We start from the raw sequence: 21534 nt of genomic DNA, 5'->3' as shown, positions 1-21534 counted from the left end.
AGAACTGGGACCAGCATCTCGCATCTCGCATCTCGCATCTTATATCTCACATCTCACATTCCACTACCTACTCCGCTCGGTCTGATCTGATCCGGAGAATATTAGAGTTGATATTGGTAGATACTCAAGTAGCCGTCTCCTCGACCCCCTTCTCGACCAAGCCAGCCCTCTCGTCGATCCCACCGAACGGGCAGGCTCCAGGCCGGGGAAGCGATACTACCTCCTCGCCGCCGCCGTCTACCGTGGCCAGAATCTTCTTCTTTCCGCGTACGTGGCCCTCCTTCATCTCAATCACAAACTCATCATCATCAAGAGCAAACTCAACACCGTGCCGAATATGCCACTTGGCAAACAGGTCGTTTTGAATCCAGATGATCTTTCCCAGGGCTCTGACGAGTGCGACCTTCTGGTCCGGAGAGAGCTTAGGATGAGAGAAAATGGCCTCGGTCATGATGTCTTGAATAAATCCGAGACAGGCGCCGAGATGAATGTACTCCACGTGAAGGGGATGAGCGCGACCGAGACCAACATGCATCATGCTGTAGTTATCTGTAAGCTTCCGTATGTTGAGATGCAGAGGCAAGGGGAGATGGTTCGTTTATTTACCCGACTTTGTCCAGGTACTCCCAAAACTCCATTTGCGTCGGGTCAGAACACAGCTTGATCAAGTAGGCTCGGAGGAACATCTTTCGATGCACGATTTGCGGGCTGTCCTCGCTGAGCTTGGCATCCATGGGCCCTTCAAAACTCGTGTTTCTGGTCTGAAATGCGCGAGCTGTGATGTCGAACTGTAAGAGTTTCTTGTAGACGATATTGACGACGGTCGGAATCAGAGCCTTGATGTACTTGGCGCCTGAGACCAGTGCTTCGACATCGTCTGCAAGGCCAGGTTAGCAGTGGATGAGGTATGAGGCGGTGATGCTGGGCTCTTGCTTACTGCTGCTGAAGTCCAGGAAACTGTGAAGATACTGGATTCGTGCTTCGAGGCTTGTGTGTAGAGCGTCTCGAGAGATATGTTGCATAGGATGAGAGTTCGACATGCCGGTGCTTGTATTACGGGTTGAGAGAGAGGAAATAGTAGTACTTGTACAGGTGACAAGAGAGCAGATGTTGATGAAGACCAAGACCGATCATAGCCGTAAGTACTAATACCTCCCTCAGGCATCATCAAGTTCTGCACGGAAGTCTGGATATCATGAGATTTGTGGCGTGACTTGTGGTATTGCATATGCAATTGCGTTGTCCATCCCACGCCAATCGTGCCCGCAGCACCCCTTGTGAGCCCATCTGCACGACATATTGCATGTTACCGAATTCTGCCTTAGGGATAAATCGGACGAAGGTTGGCAATGCGACTCGCGATATAGCGCAGGAGTGGAATAACCCGGAGGAGACGAGGCAGATTCCATTCTCTAGGAGAGGCCGCATCGAGCGTGTTTCTCGCCTGGATAACCAACCAGTAACGCATCCTGAATTACCTATCCCATCCATGCTCCCGGGATAGAAATTATTAGGGCACGTGACGATAGCTCAAGTCTTGGCTCGATCGATGTCGATTGCTTAATTGTTCTTCGCTTGTGAAGAGAAAGCCCGAATCTAGAATGAAGTCGAGACGAAAGTAATCATAAGAGAATTTCGTGAAGTAGACAGGATGCTCATGCCAAAGTATTTACCAAATCCGGACTTCGGACGAGGCAAAACCCGAGGCCGAGGGCTCGGCTAAAGGTGTTGACATCATGACTTGGCTCATCCGTATGACAAGGCGGTTGCTTCCATATCAACCTCGCCATCCCAAACAAAACAAAGACTCTCAATTCCAGTCTCTCACCTACAAACACCACCAACACCACCGATCCCATTTCGAATAAACTCCCATACAGACAAAACGCTCGCCATGGGCATCTCGCATTCTACCGCCCGCTGGGTCGCCCCCGCGTCCTTCCTCGTCGACTTTGCTGCGCAGCAGTACGGCATGCTGTCCTCCCCTAACATGAAAGATGTGCACGATGCCAACCTCTCGTTCTGGTCTCCGCAGCCATACTTCATTGCGGGGTTCTTCTTTCCGCAACAGTTGTTCCAGTTGGCGTGGTTGTATCGCTTGTGGAAGTTGGATCCGAAGAAGGGGGCCAAGGAGCAACAGGAGGTCAACCAGATGGTAGATTTCGTGCCATATTATGCTGTGGGGAATCTATGCATTGCTAGTAAGGCTCTCTCTCTCTCTCTCCTATCAAATCAATCCTTCCTTTTGGGGATGGACCAGACCAGCTAGGACGTCTCGTCGTACCGATATGGTCACGTGTTTTTTTTTTTTTGCTTGGGAGGAATGGTGTGTTGACGGTGCATTCTTTTTCCAGCCTGGATGATCTTCTGGAACGCGTCGGCCTTGAAAACGGCCAACATATTCGTCGTCATCAACTCCTTGACTCAGCTCTACTACATCTTTGGGCGCTTGCCACCCATGAACACGCGCTCTACCTCTTCGGTCCTCACGAACATCGTGTCCAAGACCTTCGCAGGCATCGGGGTCCTGGACCTGCTGCACAACGGATCTGTCGCCTATTTCAACCACGAGGGTCCCGGACTGGCCGTCAAGGTCGTCACGGGTTTGGGATTCGCTACGTTGGCCAGTGGAAGTGACTGGATCTTTGGGGGGTGCCTTGTGTATGATCTCATCGCCTTGGCGGTGGGCCAGCGGGGTATTGGGGAGACGGGATGGAGCAACTTGCTGGGTGTCTATGCCGTTGCGACGGCCGGGATCGTAGCGGCGAAGAACTTGGTCAGGTAGGTGAGGAAAACTCCGGCTTGTGAGACGGTTGAGGTGTACTGATGTGTGATAGACCACCGTATGTTAGAGAAGAAACTCCTGCGTATATCGAGGCACCCACGGAGGAAGAGGACCGGTAGTTATAGTTGTAATAGCGTCGAACATTAAAGGACGTAAATGGTCAACAGGACAAGGGGAGATGGCGTACACGGTATTTCCTGCCCTAATTTTGTTCTTGTATATAATTTGATGCTTTATTCATTGTAATACAATCATGGGTATAATAGGAGATTAGCGCAGCGCTGTAAATAAAAAGTATTGCCCATTCCATATCTAACATCTCTCTTCATAATTTTATACAGCGTCCCCGATATCCATCCCTCTTGCTCACTCCTAACTTTGGTCTCCTTTTCCCTGTTCCACTCCATCCTACTTTGAAGCAAAAACCAGACAGATATTCTAATCCCAGGACGTAGGTACGTGAGCAGGTCGGGTCGTAATTAAGCGAGACGAGACGGTGACTCCTTTCCTCGCCAAGATATAGGTTGTCATCTCATTAATATATGTAAGTGTATGTAAAAATTTTGGATTGAGATGTAATTTTTTTTTTTTTTTTTTTGGTTTACCTAGCTATCCACTCGCTATCTACAGACGTAGGTACCTCCGGAGCAAGCTAATATGCACAGAACAAGCTAACCTAACCTCAGCTGCACGAAGACGTCAGAATCAGCCTGCCAGCCTGCCAGCCAGGCAGTCAATCAGTCAAGGAGTTTAATTTGGTTTAGTTTTTCGTTGTTGTTCATTCGTGGTTAGCTAGCTTGCTGTTTTGGCTTAGCTTAGCTAGCTGGCTTGCGCTAGGTCTCTCGGCCGTTGCGTTGAGTGTGGACGTGGGACGTGGGACGTGGGCGTGGACCGTGAGGCGGGCAGGCGGGCAGGCGGGCAGGCGGGCAGGCGGGCAGGCGGGCGAATGTATGTATGTATGTGTGTATGCATGACCTCATTTCTAAGTCGCCTCGTCTCGTTGTCGTCGCGGATGTGCTGTGCGATGATTGTGGGCTGCGCTGTGATGTGCTGTGAGGTGATGTCAGGCCGGTACTCCGTAGTTCGTCTTAATTTTTGGGAGTTGCAGAGGGAAAGGGAGAGGGAGAGGGAGAGGGAGAGGGAAAGGAGGAGATGTCTGTTTGGATCTACGGAGATCAAGGAAAAATATCGAGTGGGTGAGTGGGTGGGTGAGCGAGGAAGGCTTGAGATATGACGATGATGGTGACGATGATAGTAACGGTGTTGACGATGTGTTGTGAAAGGTGGCTGTAGACCTTGACTGTGACTGGATATGTCTAGATTACTATCAGCTTTTCATATCTAATAGTAGATGGAGTCTGAAGATCATTAGAGCCTGGTAGAAAAGGGATAGTGGATCTAGAGAAACATAGGTGCTGACTTCTTTTATTTCCTTATTCAATCACTTAATTACTCACGGCTCTGATGAAGAGTACAGTTAGCGATATATAAGATATACTTTGTAAGATGTATACTTGAGGTAAACGAGGAATTCAACGGGTTAAAAAAAAACCTCCCCGACCAAAGAAAACGAATTGCTTGATATGATATACTGCGGTATACCTAACATACCTAAATTCTCTATTTCTGTCTACTCTAATCTGCTCTAGGCTAGGTTGAGTGTCAAAAGGGGGCGGGCTGATCCTCCCCGATCCCGATGTCATACTACTACCTATAGAATCCAATTAGCATAAGGTAGCTGGGTGGCTAGCTAGCCAGAAGCAAATGCATCGGAATCGGAATCATACATCCAGCGGATATTCGAGCCGGACTTGAATTGTATTACGGATAGACTCACGGCTGGGATACGTGTCTGTACGAGATAGAATCCAGTCCTCTAGTCCTCTACGAAGTATATCACTGCTATCCTCAAACATATTGAGCTGGCGTCATTACAACCATTGGTTTTAGGTACGTGGTGTAATTACCTTACTTAGCAGCAGCAGCGGGGAATTGAGAAGGAGGTGGGGGAGGGGAAAATTGAGCCCGTATCGTATCGCTTTCGTTCTATCCAGGGTAAGTAAGTAGATAATCAACCAGCCCGCCTCATCTTTACTCATAGGTATTATATACCCTTCCTATTTCTTCTTCGTCGTCGTCGATAGCGATCGATCCTAAAACCCCAAACCCACACCCAGACTCAACTAAGCAAAACCAAGCTTTCCCTCTTCTCCACTCGGGCATTTTTGTGACTTACTACGTACTTACTAGTACGTTGGTCTTAGCTCCGGTGGGTAAGAGGCTTGAACCTCATGCTGTGCGTACGTACGTGCGTGTGTGCAAGCGTAAGTAAATACGGGAGTACCGGTAGATGGCTAAGCGATCGGCAGCAGATTTGTTCCCGCCTCCGACCTGTCTCTCCTTTCCACGGTCCGTGATTGGCTGGCTGTACGCATATGGTACGTACAGGCAGGGTCTGGCCAGTGAGTGGATGATGTAATTCTGGGTCTGGCATACGTCCTTTCCTTTTATGCACCCTCGCTTAGGCAGGAGATGAGATCAGTGTTGTTCTAGAATTGTTGATGTTATATTTTTGTCAATAATACTGTAGGTATTATTAGTTTTGTGTTTTTGTGCAAGCTACTTCGCATATATTGCAATGCAGGATAATGCTAGCCATCTATCTATGAAAAAGTAATGATCGGCTTTGTTGTCGTATCAAGTCGGAAGACAAAGATGAAACGAAACATGTAAACAAAACATGAGCTTCCCAGATGAGATGTCGTCATCCCCTTCCCGTCCGCCGTGGTGTCACGTCGATACGAGATGATGTCCATTACATTGTTGACGTACATGAGTAGATAGCATTACGGAGTTCAAGACGTGTACAAACTCGGGCATGATGTATATAAAAAAAGATAGAGTTGCAAGGTGAATCACCATCCACTTCTTATTTTCTTTTTACCCCTTGCCAAGCCAGCCCGGCGGCTGGCTTTCCATGGTCACATCAAGTCAGAGTTCATCCATCTGTATTTTTACTACTATTTGTATTCATATTTGTATTTACTTACACCAGGTTTGAGATAACTACTTAGCGTCAGACGGGACATGCAGGTGACGATGATGATCGACAGGGTCCTTCTGGGTTGACGTTGTTGTTGCTACCCCAACTATTAGACCAACCGTCAACGGACTGAACTATAATCCGGGCCTATCTATTCTAGGCCCATTTCTGAGCTTTCTGAGTGGATGATCGAGAGGTTAGTAGGTAAGGGGATGGGGATCGAAAGGGATGTTTGCATCCGGACGGGGAGTTTTTAAGAGAAGAAGGGGGAGGCAAGGGGCACGGGGTAGGTGGGGAGAGGCACGTGCAGTTCGTGGCGTATCCGTAGGGGTCCTGATTATTGTGGATACCCGTGGATACCGTGGAGAGATATATAGGAATGAACCGCTCGGAAAAAGGTGATACATCAACATCCAAACCAATCCATATCTCATTGCAATCTCACTTACATACATTCTTATGTACAGAAATATATACCCATCTATCCTCCATCAAACAATACACACCTAACCTCCAACTCTACCAGTGCCTCCTACTCCTCCTTCACAATCCAACACAACACCACAACACTACAACACAACACGATATAATACAATAACATAACCCAACACGATCCTCTATACCACCACCACTACCATGTCCTCACCACCCTACAAGAGCTACTCTCACCTCACCTCCACGTCTTCTCCCTCCTGCGCCCAATCCCAACAACATTACGACAACGACAACAGCAACACTACCCACGACCAGCCCTCCTCCCCCACCACCACACTCTCCTCCTATACGCGCGAGATGCACCTCCACACTAAGCGGCAGATGGAAGCTGCCTCCCGCTCGGCGCGGCGGCGGAGTGGCAACGCGCATGGCGTTGGGAGCGCGGATAGTTAGTTGAGAGGGAGAGCGTTATTGTTTTTGTCATTTTCGTCAGTGTCGGTGTGCTGTGGCTGGTGGGGGCGGGGAGGCATACGGATGGAGAGAAGGGAAATGCATGGGGATGATATAGGAGTAGGGTGGACCGGAGTGGATTGGGCTGTATATACGGGTGAATGAATGGGTGGGAGTTTTGGCTATTCACATACACACATACATATTTATTTTCTTCACTCTTTTCCATTGAATTAATCTATCTATACTCTACTCGTCCTAAGGTAAGTAGGCAATTTCTTTCAATTATACCCAGGCAACCGACGAGTACTTGGAGAAGTCACAAGAGTTCAAACAGGAAGAATGCTACTTATCAGTATGAGTATATACCCGTCCTACCTCCGTCTCCTTCCGCATTAAAATTACATTTCAGTCAAAAACAATAAAAACTTACGATCTGGATGGTAATGGGGAAGGGGTGCGTTGGCCTAAGTGTGTGAGGAGATCCTGGAGGACCCTGATGTTCGTTGGGTGGAGCCTTTAAAGTGTATTAGATGGAGATCTTCAAACCTAGAATCATGTGAGCGAGCGAGCCAGCGTATTTAAGGAGTTGATAGTTAGATTGAGAAAATAATTAGATAAACAGATAGAAATAGATAAATGGATAGACAAAAAGAAGCAGGTAGCCAACGATCGAACGAACGAATGAAGATGTCGCAGGTAGCAAAGTAATAGTGTACGATTTGATGAAGCCGAATTCCGATGGTTTATTGTGGTATGAACGATGGGAAAGGAGAAGAGAAGAAAAGAATAGGTAAATACTAAATACGTATGAGAAATCAAATTAGGTGATGCATAACTTTTTTTTGACTTCGACCTTTCCTATTCCAATACCTACCGGTACCACATAGCGACAGGCATGGCTGCTTAGCGCCATACTCACGTGATCGGACCTCGCTCGTCGAGTCCAGTCCAGGGGCCGAAAAGAAAACCCCTTCGAGCATCAACTTCTTCTCCGAGTCACCATCCACCACCAGCGACGGAGGCTCTCATCTCTTATTTTCTACAATCGACTGACCTCGGAGCTGGATTGAATCTGCTCGCTCACCCAGTTCATTGTTTGTTTGTTTGTTTTATTTACTGGTTATACTCAGGGGGAGGGTTGATCCGTTGGCGACGTCGGACAAAGACGTGGTGAATGAACGTCATTGATCAACCGGAGAATCCCATTTCCGGGGTCCCCGGACCAAGCGATTTCTCCCTCTCTCTCTTCCGGATCAGCTCCCCCAATCGCTCGCTGGCTCTACAATATCCCTCTTGTCACACGGATGACGAGCTTAGCAATACAATATTCTCCGATCCGACGATATCGTCAAGATGGTTCCTCCAACAGAGACACTGAATCTGTCCATCACGGCTATTAGTGGCATTCTCGGGTACGTTCTTTCTCCAACTGGAAATCGTGCGTATATATCTATATAACATACATATATACATATATATAACATACGCAACGTGACTCACCTGAAATATATGCAGTTCAATATCCATAGCCTGCTGGATCGTAGTCTTCTCGCCGCAAATCGTCGAGAACTTCCGTCGGGGCTCAGCAGATGGCCTCTCTCTGCAATTCATCATCGTCTGGCTCGCCGGCGATGTGTTCAACATACTAGGCGCCGTCCTACAGGGCGTGCTGCCGACGATGCTGGTATTAGCCATCTACTACACTATTGCCGACATTGTGCTTTTGCTCCAGTGTTTTTACTACCGCGGGTTCACGTGGAAAGATGAAGTCGTTCCACCCAAGCTGCAAGACGGCACCGCCGCTAGGAATGGCCATCTAGGAGAACCCAACGAGCAAACCGGCCTTTTAGCCTCCTCCTCAGACAGAGATCTGGACCTGGAACGCCGCGCCAGCTCCATCTCCGCCTCTCACCTCTCCCCTGCCGTCCCTCTACTCGACGAGCACAACCCTCCGCCAGTCAAGAAAGTCACTACGTCGCTGCAAGCGACGCTCTTCAATACCATCGCTGTCCTCATGGTCGTCGCGGCCGGCGTCCTGGGCTGGTACATCTCCAACCGCTCGCACATCTCGGACGCACCACCCCCCCACACGCCTAAACACCCGCACCCCGAACCACTGATCCTCAACCTCTGGGGCCAGATCTTCGGCTACTTCTGCGCCGTGCTCTACCTCGGCTCTCGGGTCCCGCAGCTGCTGCTCAACTACCGGAGGAGATCCACCGAGGGCGTCTCGATGCTCTTCTTCCTCTTCGCCTGTATCGGGAACCTCACCTACGTGCTGTCCATCTTCGCCTACGAGCCGCGCTGCACGGGCGTGTTCGGGAAGTGCGCCGGGGGAGAGGCGGGCCGGATCTACGGGCGCTACATCCTGATCAACGCGTCCTGGCTTGCCGGCAGTCTGGGGACGCTCTTCCTCGATGCCGCCATCTTTGCGCAGTTCTTCGTCTATCGGGAGGGGCAGCAGGCTGCTGCGCCGGCGGTGCTTGAGGTGGAGAATGGGGAGCCGAGGACGTCGTCGTCGAGGGACTCCAGGCCGTTGCTTGAGAGAGATGATTGAATCTTTTTCCTTCTTTGCGGATGGGGGGATTCTGGGGTGGAGAGAATTTTTTTACCCGCATTTATAAAGAGAAAAGATAAAATATGAAAAACGGGGGGAAAAAAAAAAAAAAAAAAAAAAGGAAAAAGGGAAAAGGGAAAAGGGGAAAATGGAAAAATGGAAAAAATGGAAAAAGGAAAAGAAGCATTGGGTCAGCCCAGGCGAGATTTGGAAACAGGGTGCATAACATAACATAAGAAGGGCGCTGCCACAAGGCATTTTTTAATCGCGATTCATGGATTGAAGAACCTGCTCTGTACGTATGTATCTACTACCATGCTACATGTACCTCTGTACTCTACTCATGCATGAATAATACTTGAAGAAATAGCAAATCAATTCGTTATTGTACATATATACACATACACACATACACACAGTACCGCTCCTCACTAAAGACTCCACCCTCTCTACCTATCTACCCAGCCTGTCTGTCTGTCTGTCTGTCTGTCTGCCAGCCTGCTATCTACTTTCCTCCAACAAACAGTATCTATTTTCCTCTATCAAAACGATGTCAGAAGATACCGGTCGATAGGAAGGCAATCCGTAGTAGTCAGTGCGCTCGCGCTCTCGCTCGCTGCCTGTGCCTGCCTGCCTGTGCCTGCCTGTGTGCATGAGTGTGTGTGCTCCGTAAGTGAAACCTGCGGGCTCTCTCTCTCTGTCTCTCTCTCTCTGTCGCGGTTGCCTACTTAACTCTGTAAACCGGTATACTAAGCTTCTCGCTTCGCAACAGCATATGCTTGCTGTCCGTTCGATCGGAGGTCGCACGGCGGGGTTTGAATGGTAGCGAACGCAACGCAGGTGAAAGCTGCCTGTCTGCCTTGCCTGCTTGCCTGCCGCCTGCCGGGAGTTGAGGCTGACATAGACACACACATACATACACAGACACATACTGAACTAACTAACTAACAAACTAGAATTGAATGAATGAAAAAAAAAAAAAAAAAAAAAAAAAAAAAAAAAAAAAACCCCTACTCGGGCGTCCGTACATCTTCTTCTTCGCTTGTATCAATCGTACCGTAGACTTACAACATCAGGCTGATCTGATCGGTGCCCGTGGTAGTCACAGTGCAGGGGGGTATCAATTATTCTATTCGCTTATATCGAACCTAACATCTACGGTACGTCGCACTTCCGTACGTTGTTGACTTGACTGCCAAGGGGCTAGGCTATCCTATCACTCATGCTCACGAGCCTCCAACCTCCCCCGAACATCCCTAACCAACGCCTTGGCCTCCTCGACCTCAACCCCGTCCTGGCAGAGCTCGTTCGCAAGCTGCATCGCCCGGTCCAAATCCCCTATGGTCACCGCGTATTTGGCAAGCCACATCCGCGCCTTGGACGTCGCAGCCGTAACGCCAGTGCCGTGCTCTCCGCCACCGCCGCTGCCTGCACCAGGCCTCGAGTCATCATCCGATGACTGCGAATCCGCGTGTATGTTGATGCCGGACTCCATGTCCGCCACCGCACCCTCCTCCTGCGCAACACACATCTCCATGTACCCCCTGGCCTCCTCCACATTCTCCAACTTCTCATACATAGCCGCAATTTCCAGCAGGATTTCCGGGTCCATAGTCGCCCCCTTTTCCCTCACTCCACTTCCAAAAGACGAGCCCACACCGGCATCATAATAACTATCCGCCAGTAGCGCCCTCTTGTACGCTTTGATGCCTTCAAGGTGGCGTTCCATCTTTTTGAGGCAGGATCCGACAGCCATCCACATCTTACCGTCCCAGGGCCGCAGACCAGCAGCGCGTTTGTAGTACCATAGGGCGTACGCGTGCATCTCGAGGACTTCGTAGGTTTGGCCAAGACCGTACCAGGCTCGGTAGTCGCGCCTGTTGACGTCGACTGCTCGACGGTAAGACTCGATGGCAGCGTGTGTATTTTTTAGTTCGACATACTCATGACCCATGAGTGTCCATGCGCTCAAGCAGGACCGATCTAGTGTGAGGGCCCTGCGGAAGTATTGGACGGCCTTCTCGTGAGAGGAGAGAAGTGAGTAGTAGTTTCCTATGACAACACAAGATTCGGGCCGGAATTTGTCGACCGTTGAGCAGAGATGTGCTAAGAAAGACAGTTTGGGTCGCAAGTTCATCACGTATAGAATATTCGAGTAGTGATCCAGTGAGTCGAGTCGATGAGGATGAAGTGCGAGTAAATTACTGAAGTGGGCATCGGCCCCGACAAAATCTTTGGTATGATAGGCGAGCAGTGCTAAGCAGGTAAGGAGGAACGGGCTTGTTGGGAATATCGAGAGTAGTTGGTCGAGGGAGTTTGACAGCGTCGGGGTTGACTGGTAGAGTTCAAGAGAGGTGTGTAGGTGGAAAATGAAGGATGTGATATTCTGTGGAAGGTGCGGAGATATCCGATTCAACTACAGGTTGTCAGTTTTGTGTGATGGGGTATGAGATGTGTGCTCACGTCTTCGACTCGTCCAACAAGGGAGGTCATTTCCAACCAACAGCCCCAATTCATCGGATATAGATGTACACTCTGTACCAGCCACTGCATAGCTTCATTCTCATTCTTGTCCTTTGCGAGCACCATGCCGAGCCTGGAACATTAGTCGTGATGGTCTTCCGTGAAAGGGGTTCGCTTACAGGTACTCGAGCCAGCCCTGGCTTCCTAACACTCTTCCTTGCTGATCGATTCCTCGCTCTTGGAACCATTGTTGCAGGTATCGACTTATTACCACCAGTTGTTTGTTCACTGCATTTCCGCCATCATGTGGACCCATAACCATCTCACTATCCTCGTCCTTCCTCTTTTCCCCCGACATGTATTTGGCATACAGAGCGAGGAAGAGACTCTTCTGACTGAGCTTTGGCATCGGCATCACCGCACTGGGTCGATTTGAGGGAGCTTTCCCCTTGCCTTTGCCTGCCGGTGTGGGTCCACTGGGGTTCTTCGCCGAAGCCGTTGATAGAATTCCAGCGAGGATAGTATCGGGCAGGAACACGGCCGCACATCGATCAAATTCCCGACAGTCGAAGAACGATTTCGCCAGCAGATATTGGTTTATCTCTCGCGCCTCGAGCAGGGCTTCCTCCGGGTCCAGATTCCCTGTTACGACAATCGGTGGCAGACCTTCTGAGGGTACCTCGGTCATCTGCGAGTCTTCGGGCTCGGAGGAGGTATCTGGTGTCGGTATTGAGGTCAATAGCTCCGCGGCCCTGGTTGGGTGTCAGCATTACAGCTGTGTATCTACGACTGGGGATAATGCGCACCATTTTGCAGACTGGTATAAACATCGTTCTGAGCACTTGACGACAGCCTCCTGCAGAGCGGCGCGCAGCTGGGACGTATCGCGCTCATTAAGCGCCATGATGGATGATCTCAACGGTAGGGTTTGGTCCTTCGAATTATGCTGCTTGTCACAGTAATTGTCGTCCTCCGTATTGTTCCCAGGATCCTCGATGTTGACTCGTGGGGCGAGATGGGGATGGGATAGTCCTCGGACAAGGCTGAGGCTGAGGCTGAGGCTAGGGCTGCGGGCCGATGCAGCTGCGGGATGTCGCGACGCGTTGTTGTCGTTGTTGGTGTTTGTTGACTTGGACGGGTGTCGGGCAACTGGGAACTATAAAGCGAGCCAGCCGGCTATTCTCATGTACAAGTAGGTAGGTACCTGTAAGTATTTGTGTTGTAATACTTGATCAAATCGTGAGAGGTACAACAGGTATCTCGACCTACTCCGTAAAGAGAGAGGTGAGAATGTAGTCAGATGCAATGTAAATCCTTTGCAAGGTGCAAGCTCCTGCCAAGCGTTTTCTTTACGACCCCACCAATGGCAATGACCCCTCCCCGCCCACTCTTTCGAGGAGGCACAAGAACAACAGCCTCGATCAACTCTCACTTCGTATACAAAGGTAACACTCCAGACAATCTCTGTACTTCCCCAATTCCACCTCATCTCACCACCACCACCACGCAAAAGCATCCCCATCTCCCTCTTGATCCCCATCCCCATCCCCAAACTCCCCAACCATGGCGCAAACCACTACCCTCAAACAATTCGAGTCCGTCTTTCCCACGCTGGTGGAGGATCTCCTCGACCATGCTAAGCAATACAAGCTCCCCGAAGCTTTTGTCGAGTGGTACAAAGCTGTAAATGAATTCTGCTCACCCACCCCATGAATATGCTTCAGCTAACTAAAACAACGCTTAAAGTCCCTCAATGCCAACACCATCGGCGGAAAATGCAACCGCGGAATGTCTGTCCCCGACTCCGTCTCTCTCCTCCTCGAAGCGCCTCTCAGCGAGAACCAATACTTCCAAGCCGCAACCCTGGGATGGATGACCGAGCTGCTGCAGGCCTTCTTCCTGGTCTCGGACGACATCATGGACAGCAGCATCACTCGTCGCGGCGCCCCTTGCTGGTACCGTCAACCGCACGTCGGTATGATCGCCATCAACGATGCCTTCTTGCTTGAAAGCGCCATCTATACCCTTCTGAAGAAATACTTCAAGACCCACCCGTGCTACGTCGACCTGATCGAGCTCTTCCACGAGGTCACCTTCCAGACCGAAATCGGCCAGCTGTGCGACCTGCTTACCGCGCCCGAAGATAAGGTTGACCTGGACAACTTCTCGCTTGCGAAATACCAATTTATCGTCATCTACAAGACCGCATACTACTCCTTCTACCTCCCCGTCGCCCTTGCATTGTATCATCAGAACATTGCGACCCCCAAAAATCTGAAACAGGCAGAGGACATTCTGATTCCACTTGGCGAGTACTTCCAAATCCAAGATGACTACCTGGACAATTTTGGCCTTCCCGAACACATTGGCAAGATCGGTACCGACATCATGGACAACAAGTGCTCGTGGCTCGTCAACAAGGCGTTGGAGATCGTCACGCCCGAGCAGAGAAAGGTGCTGGAAGACAACTACGGCCGCAAGAACAAGGACAATGAGGCGGCGGTCAAGAAACTGTTCGACGAGCTGAAACTGGAGCAGATCTACAGAGACTACGAGGAGAAGCGCGTAGGCGAGATCCGCAAGATGATTGAAGAGGTTGACGAGTCGGAGGGCTTGAAAAAGACAGTGTTCGAGAGCTTCCTGGGCAAGATCTACAAGCGCAGCAAGTAATCTGATGGCCTACCTTCGTGACTGCGTATTTTTGCTTTCATATGCACTGCATCTTGGGCTCCACAGTGCCGTAGATGATTAGATGAGCATGCGCATGTTTCCTGCTTCGATTTTGCTGCTAGTCTGGAGAGCCCGATACCTATTTAAATTTCTTTGCGCTTGTGCTCGCAGCGATATATTTCAAGGTTTGGTTTCAAACGTAGATTGGCTCCTATATACTCCTAGAGTTGATGTCTCTGGGTCCCTCGTACCTGGTATGTTGCACGTCGCAAGCCCTTGGCCTATTCCATCTACATAGTAACCGTCTCTGCCAGCTACAAAAACAAGGGCCTGGGTATACTAGCCCGCAGACTCTGATACCCGTTGGCTTTTAGTGTTTTGCGCTTCAAAATAATCTCATGAAAAGTCTCGCTTGACTAATTATCGCTTTAATAACTCTCGCTACCCCTTTTTGTCTCTCTCGCTTAGCAATTTTAGGTCGATCATATATCCTAGGCATATCATTGCGAGCCCCGGGCACTCGATGTTAAGGAGCAACCTTCAGCTGCCACAGACGAATGAAAAGGCTCGATTCCGTAGCCAGCGATCTAAATCTATATTAAAATACGCATTTCCGTCCCGGCATCTCACGCTTCACACCTCATGATGCAGCACCTCTAACCCCTCCTTCTCCAGCTCCCCATCGATCCTCACGCCCCTCAGCTGAGCCTCCACAGCCCTAACCCTCTCCTTCTCCTCGTGCGCATCCCGATCCCCAAACACCAGATCCATATCCTCGAGCCTCCTCCCCTGCGTCTCGGGAACGCAGAAATACGTAAACGCCAACGCCAGCAGGCAGAAGGCCGCGAAGAAGAAGTACGTCCCGTACGTGATGGTCGCCAGCATGTCCGGCGTCGCGAGCCCGATGACGAAGTTGCACATCCAGGTCGTTGAGGTCGTCACGGAGATGGCTTTGGAGCGGATGGACAGCGGGAAGATCTCGGACGGGAGGACCCAGCCGATGGGCGCGAAGGAGTAGGAGAAGTTGACGTCGTAGACGTAGATGAATGCGATGCCGGCCCAGCCGGCGGCTTTGTTGGCCGCGAGGCCTTCGGGGCCGAAGGCGGCGATGATGGCGCCGACGACGACGAGCGAGAGGAAGGTTCCCGCGGCGCCGGACATGAGGAGGGGTCTGCGGCCGACGCGGTCGATGAATAGCAGGGCGGGGAGCGTGGCGAGCATGTTGATGATGCCGTAGACTCCGGTTGCGAGCAGCGACGTGGTGTTGCCGTCCAGGCCGAGCGAAGCGAAGATCGTGGGTGCGTAGTAGATCATGGCATTGCAGCCCATGAACTGCTGGAAGAACATGACGCAGCATCCGACGGCCAGACGCTTGAATCGTCCAGAGTGGGTGAGCATGGAGCTGTACTGGGCGACCTGAAGTCTGCATCCGCTGAGACCGGCAAAGTGGTCTCGGATATAGGTGTTCTCGACGAGGATTCCGGCTTTGATCTCCAGAGCTTCTGCGATGACAGATGGGTGGCCGGATGGCTTGCGGCGGAGCCGAGCGAGCGTCGAAATGGCTTCTTCATCCCGCTCCTTCATCAGTAACCATCTGGGAGAGTCCGGGTAGAACAGCATTCCAATGCCGAGGACGAGCGCTGGAAAGATCTGGAGCGCGAGGGGGATTCTCCACGACGCGTCGGATTGCCCAGTGCATCCGTCTAGAGCAACATCGCTGTAAGGATCGAACGTACGTACCGATGCCGTTCCCCCGGTGTAATCGATATCTGGGGCGCACCGTGTGCCCCCAATGTAGTGGGTACCGTAGTCGATCCAGAAACTGAAGAGGATGCCGATGGTGATGGACAGTTGCTGGAGAACGACCAGCCCGCCCCTGATCTCGGGGAGCGAGACCTCAGATATGTAGAGTGGGATGACCATGGTCATCATGCCGACTGCCAGTCCGGCGATGGCGCGTCCGAGGAAGAGCATGGGGATGTTCACGGCGCCAGCCTGGATGGTCGACCCGATAGTGAACACGACGACCCCGATCATGATGTCGATCTTGCGCCCAAGACTGTCGGCGACGAATCCATTGAGGAGGGATCCCGCCCAAGCAGCTATATATACGTTGCCGTCATTAGAAAACCTCGCGGGGCTCACTTGAATCTTGACAGTTCACTAAGACTTACCGAGCAGGAGGGTTGACACGAACCACCCTTTGAACCCGCTGTCAGAGTACACGCGGGGAAAAGCGGCGCCGAAGGCCTCCATGGTCAAGACTCCCGACACGACCCCTTGGTCGTATCCAAAGAGGAAGCCACCGAGAGTAGAGAACTGCCAGCCGATCAGCAAAACGAATGCATCACTCGAAGCGAACACGAAAGTGGTGTCTTGTTTACAAGCGCGACTCCGAAGAGATATGGGTTCTTAAACAGAATCCCGACCCCCTTCTTCTTCTCCTTCTCCTTCTTGGACTCGGATGCCGCATGTTGGTCCATGTTGATGCTGGACTCCTCCGAGGTGCCGATCGCAAGAAGGAAAGGATAAAGGTCCTAATGACAGCAAAAAAAAAAAAACACTGAGACGACGCGGGAGTGAGATTATGACCAGTCCATTTATCTGGGGAGCTCCTCTAGCCTATATATATATATATACGGCTCTCCACTATTGGCAACATCCACTTCAAAACCACTCGCTTCCCCTCTCCCTCCCCGCCATCTCTCCTGCTTCTAGCAATCGCGGGGAGTATCTTCCCCACGTAAAGTACGGAGTAAGTGTGGACCGATAGCAGGGCCTTCCGGGCGGGCAGGTGCAGATCTTCTGACAGGTGGTTCGCTTATTGAGTCATGCATATCTGTCTGTCAACCCGGCTTTGTGTTTACTCAGGAGTCAGTTTTTTTTCTTGGCATTGGATGGACTGGATGACTCCGTGGCTCGGAGAATGAAGGAGACCGGGCGACTGCAGGGCTCCTTCTACCCCCCCTCTTCTCTTGCGCAAGAGGTGGCTGTTCCGTTGAATTACTTCCACGTGAGTTCCTCAGAGAAAAAAAAAGGGCTGGGATCGAGTCGTGTATTCGGCCAGGTGAAAGGCCGGTGATATTCCTGAGAGTGGGACATATATATGTTTACCGTCGTAAGATATGTTTTCGGCTGACCACAGACGTGACGAGTTGAAGCTTGATAAGGCTTGATTTGGGCCTACTTCTTTTCTTATTAGCAAGCGGTTCAGAAGCGAGAGAGCAAAGCTAGAAAGTCTCCAGGGGTGCTAAGTATTACAGTAGCGCTGCGAATCATCGGAATCGGACACCAACGACATGCTCCCCTTTGAAACCCCATATTTCGCATTTGGTTTTGTTTATCAACAAGCACTTTAGCGAAAGCTTATTCCTGAGCAGGCCTCTTGAGCAGACCGCTAACTTTGACGTACGCAATTCCACCGTCAGCTGCCTATGCATGGATTACTCCCGCTTCTGAACGCGCCGCAACGTCGACGACCCATCCATCATCAGACTTGCTCATGACAAGCTCTAAAGTGCGATGAGTGCAGCGTCGGGAAATTCGAGGTGATCTCCCCTTCTGTACCCGTATATTCTCCAAGATGGGCACAACTCATATATCCTCAGTGCACTCAAGAGCACCCATCGTGCGGTGTCTGCTCGCGCCAGCAGGGCAAGATCTGTATTTACAGCCCTAGAGTTGAACGGACAACTTTGGCACGAAAATAAGGAACGCATTAACGACTGGTCTGGCGGGCAATGGCTGTATATCCCCCCCCTCCTTTCCATTCACCATGACACCATCTAAAAGGTTCCCAGCTTCCTAATTGAAAGTATCATCAACGCTGTATTTGGTGTCATATCATGGTTCGCGATGCCAGCTAGCCCCTGCCAAACTTCTGGCCGAGGTCGCGGGAAAGGGTGATTCAGCGAGCACGAAGAGAAGATCTTGGTGAACCGCTTGCTCAGAGATGATCCGTCCAAAGGCGATATGAACAACCGACAGTCTATTGGTTTCATAGGGCTGGTTAAAAGTCTCTGGGATTTCAACCTTTGGCCGACATACCTAGTGAGTTTTGGAACTTGCCATCAAAGCTGTGAGGTATTGGGCTACTTACTAGCTGCAGATTGGATTCTGCGCGTACATCCCACCAAATTCTCCAGCAGCGTAAACGCCGGTATTACACAGAAGGGAAGTAAGTACTTGCTTGTTCGTGACCTCCTTATAAATCTACCTACCTAAGGCCCCGTCTGGTAACGCTTCCTAGTCGTGTTTCCGAGCCATTTTCGACTCCCAAGAAAATCATAAGGCTGAACTTCGTATCAACCTTTTTACAATTATAATACAGATCGCTATCAAAAACCTATAATAGGTAAGCTGACCGAGTTACTTTTATAATACATACTGACTTATCAATTACTAAGAATACTTACTACGTAGTACAACGTCACAGGCGTAAGTGGTACCGATACCCTGAGGGTAGGGTAACCAGGGGGTCCGAAGTGGAGATAAGAGACTTTTAAGGCGCCCTTAGGCTGTGACAATTTTTCCTGGCACGTACGGAGTATTTCACCCTTTCTTTTACCCATTTAATCAAAGGCACCTGCGGGAATCAATCACGCCCCCCAAGAACACGATCAGACATTTGAGCCCCTTTGCATGCATCTGCGGAGGTACAGCGGTCAAGTGTTCTAAACCTTGCTGCTCTCCAGCTAACATTCTTAACCCAATTAGGCAGTAACGCGACCGTTAGGAACGGAATCTTGAAGAATCCCATTTTGAGCCGTAGGGCGGCAAAGGTTATAGCACTTGACCGCTGTACCTCCGTCGGGAAAGCTGCCGAGAGGCGCTCAGTCTTCCTGGCATGCCGCTAACTTTACCATTGTCAGTGCCTGCCGCAGAGAAGGTAGCGACGGCCCCGGAACCAGAAAAGTGGCACTGTGGAATGATAACTATTAGCATGTAGTAGTATATTTCGAGATATACTCGGGGGATTTGAAAAAGCTTTATTAGTCTGGTAATCACTTACGTAGGCCGCACTGTAGCTTGCCGGTGTGCTTTGGAGTGCGCCGCATAAGGCTTCGGTTTCGGAGCTATCTCCACAAGTACAGGATTGCCTTTGTGCGCTCACTGCAGAGGTGCTAAAGCAATATGCCAAGTTAGCAAGCTAGCTATATAAGGCTGATAAAGATTGGTTGGATAAGCTACTGGCAAAAGCACGGTGAGCAAAGATTTGATAGAGACCATTTTGGCGATGTGAAGGATTTAATAAGTAGTATTTTGGTTTTGGAAGTTGATGATTTGAAGATTGAAAGAACTGATGAACTGATGAACTGATGCTGAATTAACAGTAAACTGCGGGATGAGAAAGGATCTAGATTCATGTTATACTATAGCTGATAAGGCTGAAGCTTGTACACCTACTAATCCCTTATGGCTTGGCTGATGCAAATCAGCTTCAAATCAACAAATCAGAGCCATCTTAAGAAGACTTAGGGCGCGACTGGTTCCGTATAAACTTGCCGAAATGGCGCGCGGGGCTGGCAATAATGTCCAATCTTTGTTTCTTGACTGATCAGTGCGTTGATTGCGCTGATCTCGAAACTATGCTGGAGCCACAATTAATACTTAAATCTTTACCAAGTAGAAGTCAAGCCTTGCCAATACGGGTAGGGCGTCGATCTTGCGGAGTCAACAGCCCCGCGCGCCATTCTGTGGAGGTTCTAGGGTAACTCTCTCAAGTCCGGTTTCGAGGGTGTTTTCGGTTTCTAGTTGACCGAATTAGCGTCTGATAAAAGGGGTTTAGAATCTACGGAGTAAATCCTTAAAATGAAGTCTCGAAACCTCGAGACTCTTCTCGAAATAGAAGCTGCAAAAAAGCAGTATCTACTTCTAGTAACCCACAAATTCAGTATCAAGTCTCTATTAAAACTCGACTCCTAGTAGCGTTAGACCTTGATTTAAAATCACGACTTGTAAAAAGCGAAAATCACGGTTTATCTTCTTTTACCGGTACTTACCAAATATGGGGAAGCGAATCCAACGATTAGATGGATTATGCTAAGAATACCCATTCCGTATTAAACCAAGTAAAACGAATGATCTTCAACATTGCGAATTCGAAACTCGACTTGAAAGAGTTACTAGACGACATCGAAAATACATCGTAATATCGATTTCATGAAGAAACCAATTTCAAAGTTTCAGTTTCGCGTAACCATTTCGAGGATTTCACGCTCCCCGATTTGCCAGACGCCCCTAAATCGTCAGACTCGCCATCCCCCATATGCCCCTCCCACCAAACAACCCCTACTGAGTAGTTGACATAAGCTATGATTAGTCGTTGGGAATGAATAGTCGCTTACGTAAACACAACGTCCGATAGCAAACCAAGTACCGTTAGTACTGCAATGATGCTACAAAGCGCCCAGAACAAAAGTAAAATCTTGCGTTCGGAAGAAAAGAGAAATCGACTATCTATCTCTTCTACTTTTCTCTGTAACTGTCGGTTTCCCCGCCCTTCGCTAAAGGGGTGGGTGTGTGGCGCGACGCGGTGAACAAGTTTAAAAAAAACCGAAAAGCGTATCTATCTTAGAAAGTATCCTCTTTTGCCCTCTTGCTTACTTAATACCAACCCAATACTCAAGACCTACCTAAACCTGTTATACCCAGGCCCATCCTGTAATATATTTATGTCTATATCTATATCTATATCTACATCAACCGACCAATCGATCAGCGGAAAAACATCAGCGCTTAAAAAAGAACAACAAGATGGAAGATCTAAAGTCATTTCTTTCCCTCTTAGTCTTGCTGAGAGCTATCACCTAGCCGCGTTTGCATGTCGGATTCCCTTGTTCTTCGGAATAAAAAAGATGCTGGTAAGCAAGTAGGCAGGCGATATAAATGATGCCGGGAAGGAAAGGAGGAAGAGAAGAAAAGAAAAGAAAAGAAAAGAGAGAAGAGAGAAATGAATGGGAGACACGGAAGATACAAGGCGGAAAGAAAGGTAGGAAAGAAAAAGTCAGGTCAGTAACTGCAGGAATTTCCTTTCCAACGCTACGTATCTGCAGTTTTTGCTTCAACAGGCTTATTTACACCACGGGTGGTATGCACACTACTGTTTCCTTGATTGCTCAGTCAAGC

General features: G+C 49.8%; 7 protein-coding genes across 7 annotated transcripts; 4 read left to right on the top strand and 3 right to left on the bottom strand.

The window, feature by feature from the left end:
• Positions 1 to 124: 124 nt before the first annotated feature.
• Positions 125 to 1040, bottom strand: L3040_002850 (uncharacterized protein; the record flags this gene model as incomplete). Its single annotated transcript, XM_007294760.2, has 3 exons — positions 125 to 539; positions 607 to 877; positions 938 to 1040. 3 exons carry the CDS (start codon positions 1038 to 1040, stop codon positions 125 to 127), a joined length of 789 nt encoding a protein of 262 aa, XP_007294822.1.
• An 854-nt stretch (positions 1041 to 1894) lies between these two features.
• L3040_002849 (uncharacterized protein) lies at positions 1895 to 2904 on the top strand (the record flags this gene model as incomplete). The annotated part of the gene is made up of 3 exons (XM_007294761.2): positions 1895 to 2201; positions 2355 to 2781; positions 2838 to 2904. The coding sequence occupies 3 exons, from the start codon at positions 1895 to 1897 to the stop codon at positions 2902 to 2904; spliced, it is 801 nt and encodes a 266-aa protein (XP_007294823.2).
• A 3560-nt stretch (positions 2905 to 6464) lies between these two features.
• L3040_002848 (uncharacterized protein) lies at positions 6465 to 6716 on the top strand (the record flags this gene model as incomplete). Its single annotated transcript, XM_007294762.2, has 1 exon — positions 6465 to 6716. The coding sequence occupies one exon, from the start codon at positions 6465 to 6467 to the stop codon at positions 6714 to 6716; it is 252 nt and encodes an 83-aa protein (XP_007294824.2).
• A 1353-nt stretch (positions 6717 to 8069) lies between these two features.
• L3040_002847 (uncharacterized protein) lies at positions 8070 to 9273 on the top strand (the record flags this gene model as incomplete). The annotated part of the gene is made up of 2 exons (XM_007294763.2): positions 8070 to 8128; positions 8232 to 9273. The coding sequence occupies 2 exons, from the start codon at positions 8070 to 8072 to the stop codon at positions 9271 to 9273; spliced, it is 1101 nt and encodes a 366-aa protein (XP_007294825.2).
• A 1216-nt stretch (positions 9274 to 10489) lies between these two features.
• L3040_002846 (uncharacterized protein) lies at positions 10490 to 12640 on the bottom strand (the record flags this gene model as incomplete). The annotated part of the gene is made up of 4 exons (XM_007294764.1): positions 10490 to 11689; positions 11737 to 11869; positions 11916 to 12488; positions 12543 to 12640. The coding sequence occupies 4 exons, from the start codon at positions 12638 to 12640 to the stop codon at positions 10490 to 10492; spliced, it is 2004 nt and encodes a 667-aa protein (XP_007294826.1).
• A 659-nt stretch (positions 12641 to 13299) lies between these two features.
• On the top strand, positions 13300 to 14406 carry L3040_002845 (uncharacterized protein; the record flags this gene model as incomplete). The annotated part of the gene is made up of 2 exons (XM_007294765.1): positions 13300 to 13419; positions 13483 to 14406. The coding sequence occupies 2 exons, from the start codon at positions 13300 to 13302 to the stop codon at positions 14404 to 14406; spliced, it is 1044 nt and encodes a 347-aa protein (XP_007294827.1).
• A 633-nt stretch (positions 14407 to 15039) lies between these two features.
• L3040_002844 (uncharacterized protein) lies at positions 15040 to 16662 on the bottom strand (the record flags this gene model as incomplete). Its single annotated transcript, XM_007294766.2, has 2 exons — positions 15040 to 16508; positions 16581 to 16662. The coding sequence occupies 2 exons, from the start codon at positions 16660 to 16662 to the stop codon at positions 15040 to 15042; spliced, it is 1551 nt and encodes a 516-aa protein (XP_007294828.2).
• Positions 16663 to 21534: the final 4872 nt, after the last annotated feature.

This window comes from Drepanopeziza brunnea (genome assembly GCF_022702325.1).
Source record: "Drepanopeziza brunnea f. sp. 'multigermtubi' strain 214-2 chromosome Unknown ctg3, whole genome shotgun sequence".
NCBI classification, from domain to species: Eukaryota; Fungi; Ascomycota; class Leotiomycetes; order Helotiales; family Drepanopezizaceae; genus Drepanopeziza; species Drepanopeziza brunnea.
The sequence above is the reverse complement of the archived record's forward strand: the minus strand, read 5'-3'. Positions and strand labels throughout refer to the sequence as shown.